Source organism: Pelmatolapia mariae, linkage group LG18, assembly GCF_036321145.2.
Source record: "Pelmatolapia mariae isolate MD_Pm_ZW linkage group LG18, Pm_UMD_F_2, whole genome shotgun sequence".
NCBI lineage: Eukaryota > Metazoa > Chordata > Actinopteri > Cichliformes > Cichlidae > Pelmatolapia > Pelmatolapia mariae.
The window spans coordinates 26,774,988-26,794,177 of NC_086243.1; the positions used below are offsets into that span (position 1 = coordinate 26,774,988).

The window sequence follows — 19,190 nt, forward strand, 5'->3', positions numbered from 1 at the left end:
TGTCGGGAATAGTGAGTGTCACGGACAAAGCATTAAAAGTATTTAATTACCCTTGCGTTGCCACATTAGGAAGCCAAGTTATAAAGTAAGTAACATGGAAATTTTTAACCTATATCATCTAATTTGACAATTTCTTCAGTTCAGGGGTCAGACCACCAAAAGTTTTGTTTTCATGATGAAATCTTCTGTAATATTATTAACATGAGCAACAAGCATTTTATTTACAAAGTGATACAGATTCCTTGTGTGATATTTGAGAATTTTTAATGTTTGCAAACCCCCAAAATGTGTTAACCTGTGTAGTTATCTACCACTGGTATCTATAACTTCAACATTTTCTAAAACCGTATAAGTTATGTGTGTAAGTGGAAAGCCTCTTCTTTATTTTCGCTTCTTAATCTTCTCCATAATGTGGACACTGATGACAGCAATCACCATGATGATCAGACCAACAGAGAACACGACTGTCTTCACCACACAGATGGAGATACCTGCAGACATGAGCAGAAATAATGAAACACACTAAATAAATTGGAACTACAGTTTCTTTTGTCTGACTCAAGAAATCTTTTACATTTCACAAATACAGGTCATTTATTTCTGAATGTGTCCCAACTGTATTCAGCATTCCAGAGGAAAAAGCGAGTGACTATTGTGATTATTGTGACTAAATTAGATTCCAAAAATAAAGGAAACCAAAACTTCAGACAGGAAGCATCAGTAGGAAACTCACAGGCCTGAAAGCAAACAACATGGAGTGCAGCAAGTGACACCAATGACAAAGGACACAGGTAGGACTGAGGTTTATATACAGTAAGGTCCATATATATTTGGACACTGACACAATTGGTTTTTAACATATTTATTGAAACATATTCTAATTACAGTTATATAATGGACGTGGACACAATGTGTAGACTCTCCTCCTTTAGCTCCTTAACATGTCCCACACTCTTTTTAAAGGGGCCAAACGTAATTGGACAATTGACTCGAAGACTATTTCATGGGCAGGTGTGAGCAATTCCTTCGTATTTCAATTAAGCAGATAAAAGGCCTGGAGTTGATCTAAGGTGTGGTGCTTGTGTTTGGAAAATTTTGTTGTGAACAGACAACATGCAGTCAAAGGAGCTCTCCATGCAGGTGAAATAACATCCTTAAGCTGCGAAAACAGAAAAATCCCATTTGAGAAAAGGTTTTAAGATTAGATGTGGCAAAATCTACAATTTGGTACATCCTGAGAAAGAAAGAAAGAAAGCATCAGTGAATTCAGCAATAAAGAGAAGACGGGCCCACAAACAAACAGCAACTGAAAGCCTCTGCAGTAAAGACCTGGCAGAGCATAAAAAAGGAGAAAACCCAAAATCTGGTGATGTCCATGAGTTCAAGACTTCATGGTGTCATTTCCAGCAAAGTATTAGAAATTAACATTTTATTTTCAGTTATTCAACTTATCCAATTAATCTTGAGTTCCTGAAATGAATTCATTGTGAGGAGCTAAAGAATTTTAGTTCCTCACATTTTATACAGTCTTGTATTCAACCCACTGAATTAAAGCTTAAAGTCTGCACTTCAACTACATCTATATTGTTTATATTGTTAACTATATTGTTTCATTTAAAGTTCATTGTGGTAATGTACAGAACCAATTTAGGTTGACCTAATTTAATTGTGACCTGGTTGCTATAGTTACAAATGACTTATTTATTTAATAAATAGGCATGGATAGACACATTAGAGATTGTAATTTTCTGAGCAGGTTTTGTTTTCATCCTTAAAAATCTAATGCTGTGGAGTGAAGGTACAGACAACACTGGAGGTCTAGCCTTTTCCTTCAACTTTATTGACCACCAAACATGAACTGAACACATTGCGCGCAAAACCCAGCAAAACCCAGCAAAACCCCTCACCTGGGTGTGAGTGGAGCCCTCTTGTCAGCCACCACAATGCAAGTTTTTGCCATCGACCTTACACTCTAGTATTCAGAATATTTTAGATTTTCTCATCAAAAGAAAGATAATAACTGTCAAATTTGGTGATATACATATGGAATATTTCTCATGCCAACCAGTGTTAACCAGAATTATTCTTCAAGCAGTCAACTACTACTAAGGTATTTAGCACAGGTTTTGAGATTGTAATTGAAATAGTATTCCAGATCTATAGAAGCAGACACAAGGTTCAAAATTTCTGGTAACTTCTGAATGGATGTGCTCATTATAGGACAGCTGATTGGTTACAACTGTCCCACCAAAGGGTCAAGACATGATTTTGCAGAATGTACAAATGAATGTGGTGTCTTTGAATCTTACCTGGTTTTTCCTTGCAATAAAGTTTAATGTCCTTCTTAGTCTGTTCGAAGCTCACTTGGTTGCTGTGATTACAGATGATGAAGCTTTGCTGCAAATAGACAACGAGATTGGAAGTATAGGTTTTGGCTTTAAAGCTTCCTTTTTCTACCAGAGAGCAGTTTTGGGCATCACATGTGAAAATGCTGCTGATTTGAGAATCCACTGTGCTGCAGGTCACAATGAGGTTACAGCAGTCTGAGCTGCTGGACACAGAGTCCACTGCCAGGTTAACTGGAGACACTGGATCTGAAGAGTAACAGGCATGAAGAGATTTAAAACAGGTCTGTACCTTATCAACATCTCAAAAGGAAAATGAAAACAAGACTTACCTTGGATTATGGCCTTGTATTCAGCTACCATGTAGTCTCGTCCCCCAGACACAACTGCAGTATAATATCCACTGTCACTGTGTTGCACATTCTTTAATACCAAAGAGTAATTTTGTCCAAAGAGCTCAGCCCTTCCTTCATATTTGTCAAACACGACTGGATCGTTATTAAAACCACATTTAGCTACATTGTTAGTTTCATTAAATTTCCAGATCAAATCATTTTTTTTGTCTAGGACAACAGATTTCTTTATATCCAGGTGTAAGTCCTTTCCACGGAGGAGAAACACATGTTGGAGCCCTAAAAGAAAAACAACAAACCTGATGTCAGAATCATCTTATTAACATGCAACTGGAAGTCTCTCAAATTAAATACAGTAATTCTTTTTTAGTATTTTTATTATTGTTTTGTCAACATTTTTATATAATCTGTTTATATGTTTATAATTAAACATATTTATTAGTGTAAATAGGGTTAATTGTTATTCAGCTGTAATAAAACACCCTTACACCAATCAGACGTCTCTAAAATGAATATAGATTTGTGTGTAACTTGCCACACATCGTCCTTCAGTTACTGTTTGTTAAGATCATTTCCAAAAATAAAATGTGGACTTCACAGATAAACCTTCTTGTGAAAATCAGTTCCTATTAGAAGTTATGACTTCCACACAACTTTGGATGGTGCAGCTCTAATATCTAGAGTTGCCCAAATTCATTAAACTATCTCTGCTTCCCTCCATGACAGAAATAGGGAAGCTACACCCCCAAACCTTACAGAATGTGTCTGCTTCCAGACCACGTCAAAGAACCAAACCACAAATCGACCATGAAGGAGTCAACCATGAAAAATGAAATGAAGACTGAGATAAAGTTATAAAAGATTTAAAAGCCTTTCTTAGTATTTCAGACCCTAACTGTCTGCTTGAACATTACACAGTATTTCCTGTTTATCTATTTTTTTTAGTTTAAAAGCAAAGACTAACTTTGTCTAAATAACTTGATCATCTTTCACATGTGTCAAACACGATTGCATCTTTATAATCATAGTTCCCAACATTGTTAGTGGTAGTAAATTAAGTTTCTTTTTGTCTACTACAACAGATTTCTTTATGTCCACATGTAAGTCTGTTCTATTAAGTACAAACATGTTCTCAGACCCTATAAAGATGTAAAAATCATGTACTCACACGTTGTTTGATTTATTATATTTATATTGTTTTTTATTATCATTGGAAATTATTGAACAATTAGTTGTTTTACAATAAATTATTAGGCAGCTCTAATAGCTTTCATAGCAGGGTAAGATTTTACAGTTTTTCTCATGTGTTGTTGAAAGGTCAAAGTATGAAAAGGTGGCAGCAGTTACTCCTCATCTGTGTCTGAAATCAGCCTGGAACTGCAGTGTTCAATGCTTCTAAAGCTCTGAATTGAAAGCTTTGGTTGTGCTGGTTTTATTTTCTCTCAGAACCAGGAAACCTTCTAGCACACAAAATGAGTCACTGCAAGAAAGAGGAAGTGACTATTTTAGATTGACTAACTTGTTGAACCTTATTCAGCCTGTCAAAGACACAGCTGTGATTAAACTGTGATGTACTTTGAGACATTAATCAAGTCTTTCATCCGCTGCAATAAAATAACAGATATCTTTTGTAGTCAACACGATTATTAAAGATAACATTTGCATTTCCACCTTTGTCTGTTGAATTAACGAAGCAGTTGCTATATACTTCAACTGTATGTGTGCTAATAATTAGGCATTTTTTTCCTACCTTCAGCCTCAGTGCAGGACAGCAACACAAGAATCACACAGAAAAACATTCTAGAGTCTCGAGGTTTCTCTGAAATGCAACAACGTGGAAGTGTTTTATACCACTGACAGCAGAACAGGGTCAGCCCCTTCTAATAATTGCGTTGTTCCTCTACACTTGACACAGACCAACAGTGCAAAACTGAACTATCTTTGAACCGTGCCAGTTGTCGATCTGAGATAACCATGGTTTCACAGCAACACTGCCTTTGAGCAGAAAGAGAGGAACAAACTTTTATTGATTGATGTTCCTGCAGATTTTAGAATCACATTTTAAATGTTCTGCTGATGTCAGAGTCCCGTGCACTGCAGGTTACAGTGAGATCCCACGACTAAAGTTTAAAATGTGGACATTCCCTTCCCTTTGTAAAATAGTAGAGGTGGAAATCTGAGTATTAACTCATTTTATTGTAAATAACCTCTTACAGGTCAGTCCAGCCCTTGAAAATTAACAGACTATTGGGCCTTCTGTTTAGACCACTAAACTAAACCCAGTCATATGACAGGTGCACTGATCTAGAGAGGAGCTGCCATAATAGGTGTGGCTGATAGATACCGGGCCTCCACGGCTACTAATGCTCAATTCATACCAGAGTCAGTGGAGTAGTCAGCTGAGAGAGAGCGGTAGTTAGAACACCCAACAGGCTCTATCTAAGCTTTGCATTGTCTACTGGGTAAGACCTCAGGGATAAGTGACTTTTTAAGCAGAGAGCCAATCCAGACTACCTGTATTGGGGTGCTGGTCCCACAAAACCGACAAACATTAAAATAGCACAAAAACACTATTAATCTATATATTTTCTGCTCGGCAATGTAGCCTACCTCCAAAGTCATCCACTACCCTATGAGGGTGATATCAAAGAAGCACATATTCCAAAAGTCAAAAATCTGCTTAGCTTCCCAAATGCTTTTTCCCTGAGATAAAAGCCTCAAAAACATTTTTAACACCAGCAAAAAGCATTTTTATTAGCAAAGTAGGCATTTGGCGGACTTTGTTAATGGGTAATAAATATGAAAATTTATTATTGTTATTGGTCAGTGTCTTAACTTTCCCCATGAACTACAGAAAGGACAACAATATAAACATGATGATTAAAATTGTTTCAGGGTATCTGATTTTTAACGTTTAATATTGAAATTTAATCTGCTTTAATCAGCTGGAAAGCTGCAGTTGAGTGTGAGTTAAAAAAGATGCTAAAAAGCGTTGAAGTATGGTCGGCTCTGCCATTTGTGCCACAAGCTGCATTTGCAGTGATACCAAATTCCTCTTTAGGCTGTAACATCATTTAGGTTTTGCATGTTAAGCAAAAATGCTTGCACAAAAAAACCCAGACGTGTAATAAAAGAAAAAGGAAGTTGCATCTTTTCACAGATCAAGAACAAGAAAGAAATAAAAGTAGCAGAACAAGAGAGAAGTTTGCTTTTGCCATACTTCAGTTTGCACCCCAGTCTCGTAACATATTCCAGTAGATCTGAATTTCAGCAGAATTCAGCTGTTAAAACAAAATTTACATGGTTTTGTTATATTTTTTTCATAACTTTATTACAAAATAATGTTAAAAAATATGACTGTCTTTCAACAAAAGCATTTGCAAAATTATTCTCTCTTAAAAGAATCTTTATGATATAATGACTGTAGTTCAATATACAGACAGTATATAATAAAAATATAGTTTTAGTACATACGTGTTTTCAGTCATAGAATAAGATACAATTAAAGGTTTGCTCTTTGCATGTTTGCGAGTTTTGTCTTAGTGTTCAGTTTGAGAAAAACTGAACTGACAAAAAGAAGCATCAATAATTTCTATAAGTTTTAACAGTTAATCATTCATCATTTCATCTAAAAGAAACATGTTGAAGCCATGAAGTGTTTTTCACAGAGATACAGGGCCAGGCTCCGTCTCACAGCTGTGTTATTTAAGAACTTTGAAACTTAACAAAACAATTTTCTATGTGAATTCAAACATGAGACGTGATTTTTTTGGGACACTTGAAAAATTGTCAGCATATTGAATATGCAACTTGCTGCATTTGGAAAGATACCCAATTTTCATCTCAGGTATATTTTTGAACCCTTCTTTCATTCTTAGGTTACTTTGAATGTTAAATGATGGTGTCAGTGTCTCATAAACATTTAGAATAATACAAAGAAGACACCAATCAAAGCAGAATCGGTAACTTATAAAATATCAGAGATTGATAGGTTTGTCTTTGATGATTTTAAATTAGCTTTGAAGCTGAAATCATTTCTTTTTTTATTCTTGGGTTTACAACTTTGTAGTTATCAGTTGATCCCCTCACACTGAAGAAACATCTTAATGCTGCTTTCTGGAATAGGAATCAGAAATGCTTCTTTTGTGTTTGCTATCATCATAAAATCTGAGAAAACAGCTTTATAATGATCAACAAGCATTTTATTCACAAAATGATGCAGAGTCTTGACTTTTGACTATTTCATCAAAAATAATTAGTAACTCTATCATAGATGGTTTGTGGAGTTCTTTTCAAGCAAGTTTGCATTGACATCTATGTGCAGTGGGTAAGCACTGCACAATTTATTTTTCTTTCTTAAATTTCTCTACAGTGATGACAAGCAACATGATGATCAAACCAACTGAGAATATTACTTTCTTCATCACACAGATGATAGAGACTCACAACCTGCAACACAAAGAACAGGCAAAAAAAAAAACCCAAAAGACAATCGGATCCAAATTGTGACACTCACAAGTTTCTCTTACAGAATATGAAAAGCAGTTACTGATGGTGTGCACTATATGGAAATGATTTAGTTTTCTTCTTTTACCCTAAAGCCTGTAATTTTGTTCATTGATTAACTACAGTAGTATGTGAAAAACAATAAAACCCACTTTCAAGTTATTAATATGCACTGCTTCATCAGCTGCTTTAGTGTTAATTAAATTAACAGCAGGTGCACTAGAGAGGCAGAAATGATCCAAAAAACAGCAATGGTTTTACAGGTTGAGGCCACTGACATTTTATCCCTCCTCATGTTTTCTTTTTCTTTTTTTCTTTTTTTTACCATTGTCACGGTAAGAGTATCACCAATGCTGTCAGGCATGCACACGAGCGTGTGGGAGCCATAGAAAGCACTGAGTACCGTTTTGAGTTGCTGCAATGAAATTTCAGCCAAATGGTTTAGCCTGTCCCATCATTTTTTCACTTTTGGGATGTCTCTGAATTTAGCCCTGTGTAGGTTGATAATTGTTATTTCCATCAAATGATGTGACATCCTTTTATGCCTAACACATTACACAGTCATCATCAGTAAAGGTATCCAGAATGATTTTCCCCCAGAATGATCTGATGTGTTTCCGCATATTTACATTTTTTTGAGCATGTATTTTTAGTTTTTAATTCAGTCTTAAGTGTGAGAAGTGTCATGTTACTTTAATTATACACGGGTCCACTGTAATGATTCATAACCAACTCTTTTTTCGGCCATTCTTACTCGGTTCAACATAACATTCCATTTGTGTTCAAACCCACCGGTCTCGCCCTCTACCTGCCGTCATGCCTAACTACACTGACTGGCTCTGTTAACATCCTACTGTGCAATGCAATTACACCACACCTCCCCTTTCTAGAATCAATGGGTAGACTACCACTGACTCAACAGACCATAGAGGGTTATTCTGCCTCTGTGGCTGGAAGGTCTGTTCCTATTCTTACCTGTAAGAAATATTATATAACGAAAACCCTTAACTCTAATTAACATTCAGTAAAACAAATTCTTACTAATTTATCTCGTCCCATATCCGGCATTTCTCAACTTCTGAACATATATATTTGAATATGACAAACTTTAGCTTTTACCTTTACCCCTTACTGTGCAAAGATTACTATGAAAGAGGGTTATTCTTATCTAAACCTGTTCTTTCATGTGACCAGTCACAAGTCCAGTCTGGTTGGTCTCACAGATCTTATTCTGGGTGTAGATGGAAGTTCTGGAGAAATTGTCTCTGGAATGTCCATACACCACTGCTCCCTGGCTCCCACAGATTCTGGCTCCCCACTATCACTCTTAGTTTGGTCTGGAGGTTATTTCATGAGAACAAGGTGCCGACGGTTCCGCCTAATTGTCCCATGAGGTCCCTCTACGAGATATTGTCGTGGTGTTGTTTGGCTGCCAATAACGGCGCCACTGGCTCTCTCGTCTGTGATCCACAGTTCTTGTCCTGGACTGAGCCCGTCGTGGCTTTGTGCGCGATGACAAAGGTTGTATGACTGTGCCTCTTTAGTCCTCCTCTCCTTCTCCCTCCTGGCAACAACCACACTATCAGGAAGTGCAGGGTCAAGCAGAGATGGCAGTGTTGGCACTGTGGTGGGAAGATGTCTCCCCATCAAGAGTTGGGCTGGACTGTAGCCATTCTTCAGTGGGGTGGCTCTGTAATAGAGTCAAGTGTAGATCAGGGCTTTCCTTAATAGATTCTTGACAGTCTTAACTGCTCGTTCGGCTTTGCCATTACTTTGGGGATATTTTGGGCTGCTCGTGATGTCTCAAAAACTGCCCCTGAAATCTGTGCCCCATTATGTGTAACCAGCTGCTCGGGGATCCCGTGACATGCAAAAATCCCTTTGAGATGATGGATTGCCCCTCTGCATCCTCTAACTCTGAAGGTGTGAATCTTCACAAATCTCGAGGTGTAATCCACAACAAGAAGGTAGGTTTTCTGCCACGTCGTCCATGTGGCAAACCACCCCTTCCATGCCATGCGTAACCTCTGTGACCATCCTGTTGTGGAAATGCTCTGGTGCTGAAGCAATCCTGAAGGGCAGTCTCTTGAAGTAATAACGCCTGAACTGTGTGATGAAAGTGGTGTATTTGGCTGAATTTTCCATCGGAGGTATTTGCCAGAACTCCATGTTACCATCCAGCTTGCTGAATATGCTGGCTCTAGCCAATCTGCCCAGTGCTTCCTCCACCGATGGCGGCATCATTTTCTCTCGACACACAGACTCATTAAAGTGTGTAAGGTCAACACATATGCGCACGGCTTCTGTCTTCTTTGGTACCACCACCATGCCTGAGCACCAATCAGTTGGCTCCTGACTTCTGCTGATCACCCCCAGTTGTTCCATACGAGCCAGCTCCTGCTTAACCTTATCCATCAGAGGTAATGGGCTCTTTAAGGTGTCTTTAAGGAAAAAGGCTGAGCTCCAGGTTTCAGTTTGATGCCGTACGGTTGACGTACTTCTCCGAGACCACTGCATAGCTTTGTATAGCAATTTTTTAGTTTCTATAGTTATGCTCTCCAGATGGGCCACAAGCACCAGCTTGCTAATGGCAGGTCTCCCCAGCAAAGCTATGTGCAGGTGTCTGGTGACAAAGACATCCTCTAACATTTCTTTTTCTCCCTTCCTCAGTGCATGCTCGCTGATCCCAACGATATCCAAAAGACTCCTCCCAGGTCCCAGCAGAGCCTTGGTTGGTTTGTGGAGACTGGGAGTAATGGTTACCTTGTACTGGTAACCATTACTGGTAAGCCTTCTGGTAAGCCTCAGTCCTGAACCCCACTTCCCTTTGTGGTTTGATGTGTAAAGTTTTGAATTTTAATTTTTTTTTTCTAATAATAAACGTAATCTTTTGAATTGTGGAATCACGTCTCTTGCGTCATCTTAGTGTGCCTTACTGATGCTTTACTCATTTCCTTGGGTGAAATTACCAAGGTGGTGTTGTTGACAACTTCTGGCTCCCCAAAACATGGTGGGAATACTGAGTTTTACAGGCAAAGCACTAAAACTATTTAATTACCCTTGTCTCCCCACATTAGGAAGCTAAGTTATTGAAGTAAAATGAAAATCTTTAGCCTACATTGACTAATTTGACAATTTATTCGGTTCAGGGGTCAGACCCCCAAAACCTTTTGTTTTCACTATGAAATCTTCTGTGATATTATTAACATGAGCAACAAGCATATTATTTACAAAGTGATACAGATTCCTTGTGTGATATTTGAGAATTTTTAACATGTTTGCCAAGCATGTCTTGTGGAGAGTTTGTTATGTTTACTTTCAACAGAAAATTAACTGAATTAAGTGTGCAAATGTCTATACTTACAAAACATTTGCAATGCCTTAATTTTGTGCTATATAACAAAAAACGGTATCTGCATAAAAATTAGCAAACCCCCAAAATGTGTTAACCTGTGTAGTTATCGACCACTGGTATCCATAACTTCAACATTTTCTAAAAGCATATTAGTTATCTGCATAAGTGGAAACCCTCTTCTTTATTTTTGCTTCTTAATCTTCTCCATAATGTGGACACTGATCACAGCAATCACCATGATGATCAGACCAACAGAGAACACGACTGTCTTCACCACACAGATGGAGATACCTGCAGACATGAGCAGAAATAATGAAACACACTAAACAAATTCGAAGTACAGTTTCTTTTGTCTGACTCAAGAAATCTTTTACATTTCAGAAATACAGGTAATTTATTTCTAAATGTATCCCAACTGTATTCAGCAATCCAGTGAAAAAGCGAGCCTTTATTTTGACTAAATTAGATTCCAAACAATATTCAAAACCAAAACTTCAGACAGGAAGCATCAATAGGAAACTCACAGGACTGGCAACAAACAACACGGAGTGCAGCAAGTGACACCATGACAGAGGACACATTGAGGACTGAAGTGTATATACAGTTAGTGTCCAAATATATATGGACCTAACAAATTTTTTTTACATATTTACTGAAACATATTCCAATTGTAGTTATATAATGGACATGGACATGATTTGTAGACTCAGCTTTCATGAAGGGTTTAGGAGTTTTAGCTCCTTAACATGTCCCACACTCTTTTTAAAGGGACCAAACATAATTGGACAATTGACTCGAAGGCTATTTCATGGGCAGGTGTGATCAATTCCTTCGTATATCAGTTAAGCAGATATAAGCTTTTCCAATCTTGAGCTCCTAAAATGAATTCATTACATTTTATACAGTCTTGTGTTCAACCCACTGCATTAAAGCTTAAAGTCTGCACAATGACATCTAAATGGTTTCATTTAAAGTTCGTTGTGGTGATGTACCTGGTTGCTATAGTTACAAACAGTGATAGGAATAACGGTGTTACAAGTAACGGCGTTACATTTTTAAGTAACGAGTAATCTAACTAATTACTATTTCTATCGTTACAACGCCGTCACCGTTACTAACAAGAAAATGCGGTATTGAAGGCCCTGCCTACATTCAAGTGTTTGGACTGGATTGTGGATGCTTTCTCCCACAATCCAAAGACATGTAGTTAGACATGGGGAGAACATGCAAACATCACAAAGCAAGTCCTTTAAAAATCTGGTTATTTCAGTTTTTCATTCATTATTATGACCTCTATTCTCACCTGTCTTTGTTTCACAGTAAAATTTGAGCACCTTCATGGTTTGATTCCAGCTCACTTGGTTGCTGTGATTACAGAAAATGGTGTCTTGCTGCAGGTAAACACTTAAAGAGGAAAACATTTTTGCGGCTTTCAAATCCTTTTCTTCTGCATGAGAGCAGATTTTACCATCACATATAAAAATACTGCTAATGTTAAAGTCCACTGTGCTGCAGGTCACAGTCAGGTTACAGGAGTCTGAGCTCTTGGACACAGGGTCCACTGTCAGGTCAGCAGGAGTCACTGAATCTGGGGAACAACAGGTATGAAAGTATTAAAAACAGGTCTATGACATGTTAACACTTCAAAATAATAATGAAAAACAAAACCTACCTTGGACTATGACCTTGTATTCAGCTACCCTTTGCTCTTGTTCGCTGACCACAATTGCAGTATAATCTCCACTGTCACTGTGTTGTACATTCTTTAATTTCAAAGAGCAATTTGGTCTAAACAGCTCAGCCCTTCCTGCATATTTCTTATACACGAATGGATCTCTATTAAAAACACATTTAGCTATATTGATACTGGAATTACATTTCCAGAACAAATCTGTCTGTTCGTCAAGTTTAACAGGTTTCTCTATATCTAAGTGTAAGTCGTTTCCATGCAGCACAAACACATGTTGGAGACCTTAAAGAAAAGGAAAAACAAAACATATCAGTCATGAACATCCAGCTCCAATTATGTTAAATCAAACACAAATGCAACACAAAAAGGACCTGACACAAACGATGTTGCAGAGTTGTGAATGTTTTGTTTTGTTTTTTATTATATTTTTTTTCACCACAGCTTTTCACCTGCCTTCTGCTGCTCTGCCACCTCACAAAGCACTTTGGGCAGATCCTGGCAACCTACTCGCACAGGGGGAGGCATGAGTGGATGATGGAGACCATCTTTGTTGGTCAACCTCCCCTGACACCACCTGCTGCTCCTCCCTATTGTTTGATTATTTTCATTATTGTGTAGTCACAGCTAACTGCTTGTGTTTGTAGCATCCACCAAACAATAATCAGTTTCACATTTCAGATAAAGCTGTTGTGGAAAACCTGAACTTGTTATGAGATACAGCTTCCATCTCACTTCGGACAGCCCACCTCTCATATCTTGAGATATGATCAAATATATTACACCAATCTAGTCTTACTACTAAAATAACAGCTGCGAAAGAGTTCCAGCATCTTTCATTCTAGTTTATACGTCAACCAAAGGTCAGGACATAGTTAGGATTACTTTGAAAGTTGCATTCTTGGCCTTTTTGTCCACCTGCACCTTTTAACTTTCTGATTCTCTGATTTAGTGCTCAGTGAGATAAAATATTATAGTGGGTAACTGGTTTTTTTTTTTTCATTAGTGTTGATGTTGTAAGTGTTGTCACCAAATTTAACCAAAAATCATCAATTAAGGAATCAACCATGAAAAATGAAAAAAAGACTGAGATGAAGTTATACAACATTTGAAAGCTTTAATCTTAGCCTTCCAGACCCAAACTGTCTGTTTCCAGTCTGTAACTCCTCCTATCCTTTACCACTGTCAAACACTATTGCATCTTGATAATAACTGTTTTTGGTAGTAAATTAAGTTTCTATTTCACTACTACAACAGATGTTGATGTAAGTCCGTTCCATGAAGTACAAGCACATTTTCAGACCCTATAAAGACCTGAAGAGAGACGTAAGACAAAAAGTCTTCTACTCACACCTCATTTGTTTTAATTCTTTTTAGTGTTTTTTATTATGATTGGAAATTAATGGGGAATTAGTTGCTTTAAAATGAATTATTAAACAGCTCTAATACCTCTTTTATAGCAGGATAAGATTTCACACAGTTCACAGTGTTTTTAATACATCAAAATATGAAAAGTTGTTAGCAGTTGCTCCTCATCTGTGCCTGAAATCAGCCTTTAACTGTGATGTTGTTTTGAACTTTTCAGATAAATGTATCTTATACTCTTCGCTTTAAATAGCAAACATATAACTCATATAACAGGACAGTGCTACTTCTCTTTTATTAATTCAATAGCACATCTTCACCCAGGACAGAGAACTATTTTGAAAAACATTATCTGAGACACAATGACATTTCTTCCACAGTGTTTTTTTCCTCCCCTCCCACCAAAAACAAAATTGGCCTGTTAGGTCACACTGGCTTACACGGGCACATAAGCTCATTGGATGTGTGTTGGTTTTATTTTCTTTCAGAACCAGGAAACAGAGTCACTGCAAGAAAGAGGAAGTGACTGTTTTTAGATTGACTAACTTGTCAGAGCTTATTCAGCCTGTCAAAGACACAGCTCTGATTAAACTCTTGACTAATGTAGTTCGAGACATTAATCAAGTCTTTTACCCGCTGCAATAAAATAAAAGATACTTTTTGTAGTGAACACTATTATAAAAGAAAACATTTGCACTTTTCATCTTTGTCAGTTCTGTCCCTGTTGAATTAAAGAAGCAGTTCATATATACTTCTACTATATGTGTGCTAATATTTAGACATTTTTTCCTACCTTCAGCCTCAGTGCAGGACAGCAACACAAGAATCACAAAGAAAAACATTCTAGAGTCTCGAGGTTTCTCTGAAATGCAACAACGTGGAAGTGTTTTACACCACTGACAGCAGAACAGGGTCAGCCCCTTCTCACAGCTGCGTTCGTCCTCTATACAGACCAGCAGTGCAAATCTGTGAGCTGTGCTAGTTTTAGCTCTGAGATAGCCATAGTTTTACAGTAACACTGCCTTTGAGCAGAAAGAGACGACAAAACAGAAGCCATGACTCAGTCTGACAGTATCAGCCTGCAGGAACAAACTTTTATTGATTTCTCCCTGCAGATTTTTGGGGTCATGTGTGAGAGTTAGTGAGTTCATGTGCGAGTCTTGTGCACTGCAAGTCACGATGAGATTACAGGAGTTTTTAAAGACAGAGTCCAATCAGGCCGATCAAAGCAGAAGAGGTAATATGATGATCTGAATGCATTTAGGCTGCAGGAATTAACTTCATGAAAAATCAGATGTCTTTGGGTTTTTCATTGATAATGTGAAATTCTGGATTCAGTTCTTCCTGGATTTATCCTGTACAATAGTTATGAACATCCCCAAAATCCCCCCTAACCAAACAAATGAGAAAAGTTTATATATTAACAGCTGAAAATAAAAATTCTAAACCTATGATTTCCCTGCAGCCCACATCACAAGTCACTCACTGCCCTCATCTGGTGACATTGAAGAACGTTCAGGGTTCAGAGCTGTTAGCACTACATTGTGGAAAAGAAATCAGAAACACACTCCAGCTGATCCAAGACAGAAGAAACTTGTATTTAAAAAAAAAACCTTTAAAATCACAATTTTCTTTATAAGTGATACATAACCTTTATTTTTTATAACTTATTCAGCACTTTTATCACAAATGTCTTTTTTGACCCATTTTGACGTGACCATGTTTATATGTACTATGTTTGCACTTTAATTAATTTTACATTTAGTATAAAATTATCAAGTAATGAGTGAATATTAGTAAATTCTAGTCTGTAAATCTAAAACTTTATCATAAAATACTTCCAAAGTCTTGTTTTCAAAATTTCTAAATCCTATTTAGGATAGTTTTGTAACATAGGGAATGAACAACACTCAGAGCATATATATAGCTTTTATACAGCATATATGTAATGGAGACCAGGGGTTCCATTACCTGGTGGGTATTGTTAGTGATTAATTGTTGGATTGGGAATTTAAAATAGTGTAATAAAGAAAAAACACATTAGTTCTTATGGAGTCTTTTACTGGGTTTATTTGACATACGATTAAGTTGACAGCTTGTAACGGTGAAGAGACAGTGGGACTGTCCATCCTACCTGTGTCAGAGAAGAGCCAAAGTTAGAGCTGCTTGCAGTTAATCATTTGTCAATAACCTAAATATATGTGAAATGAGAACTTATAAAGGTACTCACCTGTCCTTGTTGCTTCTTGCAGGATGTGGAGCAAAAGGGGAAAGCAGCTCAATCACCTGCTTAAGAGCTCCTGGAGCAGACCAGTGTGCCGGGTTAGGGAGTATGGTTAAAGAGGGTTTTAATTTATATAGTAATGGGTGAAGCTTATGTTATTGGTTTGTTTATAGTACGCGTTGGAAATATATGTTTATGATGTGCTTTAATGTTATTGTATGTTTCTTTGTGTGGAGGGTTATGTTTTCATTTTGATTAGTTAACCCCCATACTTGGGCTATTCCGGATGCTCACCTGACAAGGTAGAGTATAAAAGGAAGCCATTTTGTTTAGTCGGAGGGTTTTTTCTTTTAGTGTTTTGTGCTGTTATCATGCTCTTTCTTTAATAAAGTGCCAATCCATGGATGTATTTTACTCCAGTCTCGCGTCATTATTGGACAGAACCTATGACCGCCGGCCAAAACTGACAATATACAACAAATTACAAACAATGAAACAGAATACAAGTGGTTAGAGAAGAAGTCTTTTTTAAAAAAAAAAAAAAACTTTTATGAAGGTTTTTTTTTTTTTTTTTATAGAAGGCTGTGAACTCTATGTTCAGTGTAATTGATTCACTACTTATTTTTGCCTCTCAAATTTCTCTGACACTGATGACAGGAAACACCATGATGATCAGACTAGAGCTGGGCGATATGACCCAAAATTCATATCTCGATATTTTTTAGCTGGATGGCGATATAAGATATCTATCTCGATATTTTTTTTTAAAGCCATAAAGTAAGAACAAAAAGAGAGTTCTTAGTCAAAGCTGTGTCCCAGATGTCACACAGGCACTTTTATTAACATACAGCATAGATGTACATGAAAAAAACTACTCAAAAATAAATTATGAGCATTTATTAAATAATGATGCTCTATAAATAAAAGAAAACTATGTTGTTTTGTGCATAACAAAGAGCTCACAATTGTGCAGTCAAAATGTAAACTAACAGATGCTGAGCATAATAACAGACAGATTTCACAGCTGCTCTGTTCCCAACTTCTACTGTGTGACTGACAGCCTGGAGTTTGAAATCCGCTTCGTAACCATGTCTCTGAACAGGTGCCATTTCTGGTCCTTATACACACACAATACGGTAATATTACGTTGAAGCACAGTACGTATTACTCCGCGAGGCTCCTCGGTAGCCGTAATGCTCCCACAATCTATCAAGCGGTGCAGGTCCCTAGCTTACCAAAGTCGAACTAAAACATTTTTTGACAGATTGCTGAGCGCTGTGTATCACATAAAATCGGTTCGCGGTCATCAAGCACAACCAGAATTCATACAAAAGGCGCGCAGTCAACTTTTGAGAAAATGAAAGGATTTCAGGCCGTGCATGGCGTTAGCGTGGCTAGCTTGTTAACACGTTGACGCAGTCCAGCCCCATGCACGGGCGATGCGCAGTAATTCGTTAACGGAGATTTGCCGTGTCCACCTTTCGCTGCCTGCAGGTGAAACGATGGGGGAGGAGGGGGAGTTGTGTTCAGTGAAGGAGAGGCGAGGTCGAGTAACGTTGCGTAAAGACAAAGTGGACGAAAGAGAGGCAAACTTGCGGCTCCGCAACTATAATTATAACGTAACAGACTATATCGATATAAAGGATATTGTCACATCTTATATCTCGTATAAAAATATATCGATATTTTTAAAAAACTTGATATATCGCCCAGCTCTAGATCAGACCCACAGAGATAACAACCGTCTTTACCAAACAGACAGATATACCATCAGAGAGACTCACAGAACCTGCAACACAAAGAAAAGGTAAAACAAACAAACAAACAAACCAAAAATAATCAAAAGACCTTAAACTTAAAAACAGATTAAACTCTGAGTCAATCAGATGTAAAGAACAATTAATTTCTCTAACAGAAATTGACTAGTAGTGATTGTTTGTGTAAATTTTATAGACCGACAATGTGCAAAGCAGGTGTACAAATAACTTAATTTGCTTGTTTTACTCTTAAACTAGTGGTCAAAAACAATAAAATAGCATCCAGAAAAATATTAATTCTCTTTCTGTGAAGTTATAATTCACTCTTGGTGTGAGAAGGTTACATCATTAATTAATTTCTTTAAATGAAAGAAGTGTTATTTTAAGAAAAAAATCAATGATCATCATCAACACTTTCTCTTTCAGTCTCATCGGCCAGTAGTTCACAAATATGTTCAATGTCTCTGGTCCAGCTGACCTGGTTGCTATGGTCACAGATGACTGATAGATTTGACAGGTAAACATGGAGAGAAGCACCTGAGGTTGTAACCTCTGATTGCTCTCCTCCTTCCTGGTAGCAGGTTGTGGTGTCACATGTAAAAATGCTGCTGATGTGAGCGTGCTTTGTGCTGCAGGTCACAGTGAGGTTACACGAGGTTGACCGGTGACACTGGATCTGAGGGGGGAGGAGGTGTTTAAAGGAAAATACACATCAGTGGTTACTCTCCATCGATGTGTGACAAGTTGCAATACTTACCTTGAACCGTGATGTTGTATTCAGTTAATATTACTATACCTTGAGGCCCTATTACTTGTGCAGTATATACTCCACTGTCTGCCTCTTGAAGATTCTTTAGTTTCACAGAGTGATTTCTCACAGAAAATCAACCCTTCCAGAGTATTCATCAGTGGCTGTTGGTTCTCTACCAAGTGAAAATGTTATTAAAATACTGTCAACCTTAAATGTCCACTGAAAAATAAACAAATATTTTGGAATTTCATCTTCCGTCACATAAAGAAGTACATCCTTTCCCTGCTGTACAAACACAAAAGTCACTGCACTGCACCCTGGAAAGAACAGAAGTCACATAATAGAATATCACTGAAATATATTTTCAAGTATTATTGATCGTTTTGTAAATTTGTGCAGAAGAAATGATGCAAATCCATCCACACTAATATAACAATTATCAGTTTTCAATTAATGTAATATTTTAGAAAGCAGTTTAGGATTTTTTTTTTAAATCCTAAACTGCTTTCTGGTTATTTAGACATAACATTTCTTACCTGGTATCTCGGTGCAGAACAACAGTGTCAGTATGATAAGGGAATTCAACGTACAGTCTCTGGCTTTCATAGCTCCAATGTACAACATGAAATGTTTTACACCAACAACAGCAGCAGAGTGTTAAATCTGGAGCACTGTCACGTTTGTCCAATTGAAACCGTACATTCCTTCATTGCGAAAGTGAACACATGAATCTACTTCCCCTTCATTACCCTTTTTACACACATTTAAATTTGTTCATAAAGTCTGAAAATAAAGTTAAACCTTTGCCAAGAAAAAGTTTTGAATGCATATGTGCATGAAAAGTTAA

The 19,190-nt window shown here is 37.3% G+C and overlaps 2 protein-coding genes and 1 pseudogene across 2 annotated transcripts; all 3 read right to left on the bottom strand.

Moving 5' to 3' along the window:
- Positions 1-347: 347 nt before the first annotated feature.
- On the bottom strand, positions 348-4,497 carry LOC134617034 (SLAM family member 9-like). The gene is made up of 4 exons (XM_063462189.1): positions 4,449-4,497; positions 2,678-2,977; positions 2,310-2,594; positions 348-491 (listed from the first exon to the last, which is right to left on the bottom strand). Exons 1-4 carry the CDS (start codon positions 4,495-4,497, stop codon positions 382-384), a joined length of 744 nt encoding a protein of 247 aa, XP_063318259.1. The 3' UTR covers positions 348-381.
- Positions 4,498-10,728: 6,231 nt separating this feature from the next.
- On the bottom strand, positions 10,729-14,516 carry LOC134616270 (uncharacterized). The gene is made up of 4 exons (XM_063461005.1): positions 14,405-14,516; positions 12,232-12,531; positions 11,863-12,147; positions 10,729-10,850 (listed from the first exon to the last, which is right to left on the bottom strand). Exons 1-4 carry the CDS (start codon positions 14,451-14,453, stop codon positions 10,741-10,743), a joined length of 744 nt encoding a protein of 247 aa, XP_063317075.1. The 5' UTR covers positions 14,454-14,516; the 3' UTR covers positions 10,729-10,740.
- A 3,470-nt stretch (positions 14,517-17,986) lies between these two features.
- Positions 17,987-18,949, bottom strand: LOC134616170 (uncharacterized; annotated as a pseudogene).
- Between the last annotated feature and the right edge of the window lie 241 nt (positions 18,950-19,190).

Bases quoted from the DNA above. Each gene is read 5' to 3' on its own strand.
- LOC134617034 (XM_063462189.1), bottom strand. From the start codon at position 4,497: ATGTTTTTCTGTGTGATTCTTGTGTTGCTGTCCTGCACTGAGGCTGAA. The intron at 2,978-4,448 runs GTAGGAAAAAAA...TTTTTCTTTTAG, and splicing joins GTCCTGCACTGAGGCTGAAG to GGCTCCAACATGTGTTTCTC. The intron at 2,595-2,677 runs GTAAGTCTTGTT...GTTACTCTTCAG, and splicing joins ATACAAGGCCATAATCCAAG to ATCCAGTGTCTCCAGTTAAC.
- LOC134616270 (XM_063461005.1), bottom strand. From the start codon at position 14,453: ATGTTTTTCTTTGTGATTCTTGTGTTGCTGTCCTGCACTGAGGCTGAA. The intron at 12,148-12,231 runs GTAGGTTTTGTT...GTTGTTCCCCAG, and splicing joins ATACAAGGTCATAGTCCAAG to ATTCAGTGACTCCTGCTGAC. The intron at 10,851-11,862 runs GTGAGAATAGAG...TCATGTCTGCAG, and splicing joins TTACTGTGAAACAAAGACAG to GTATCTCCATCTGTGTGGTG.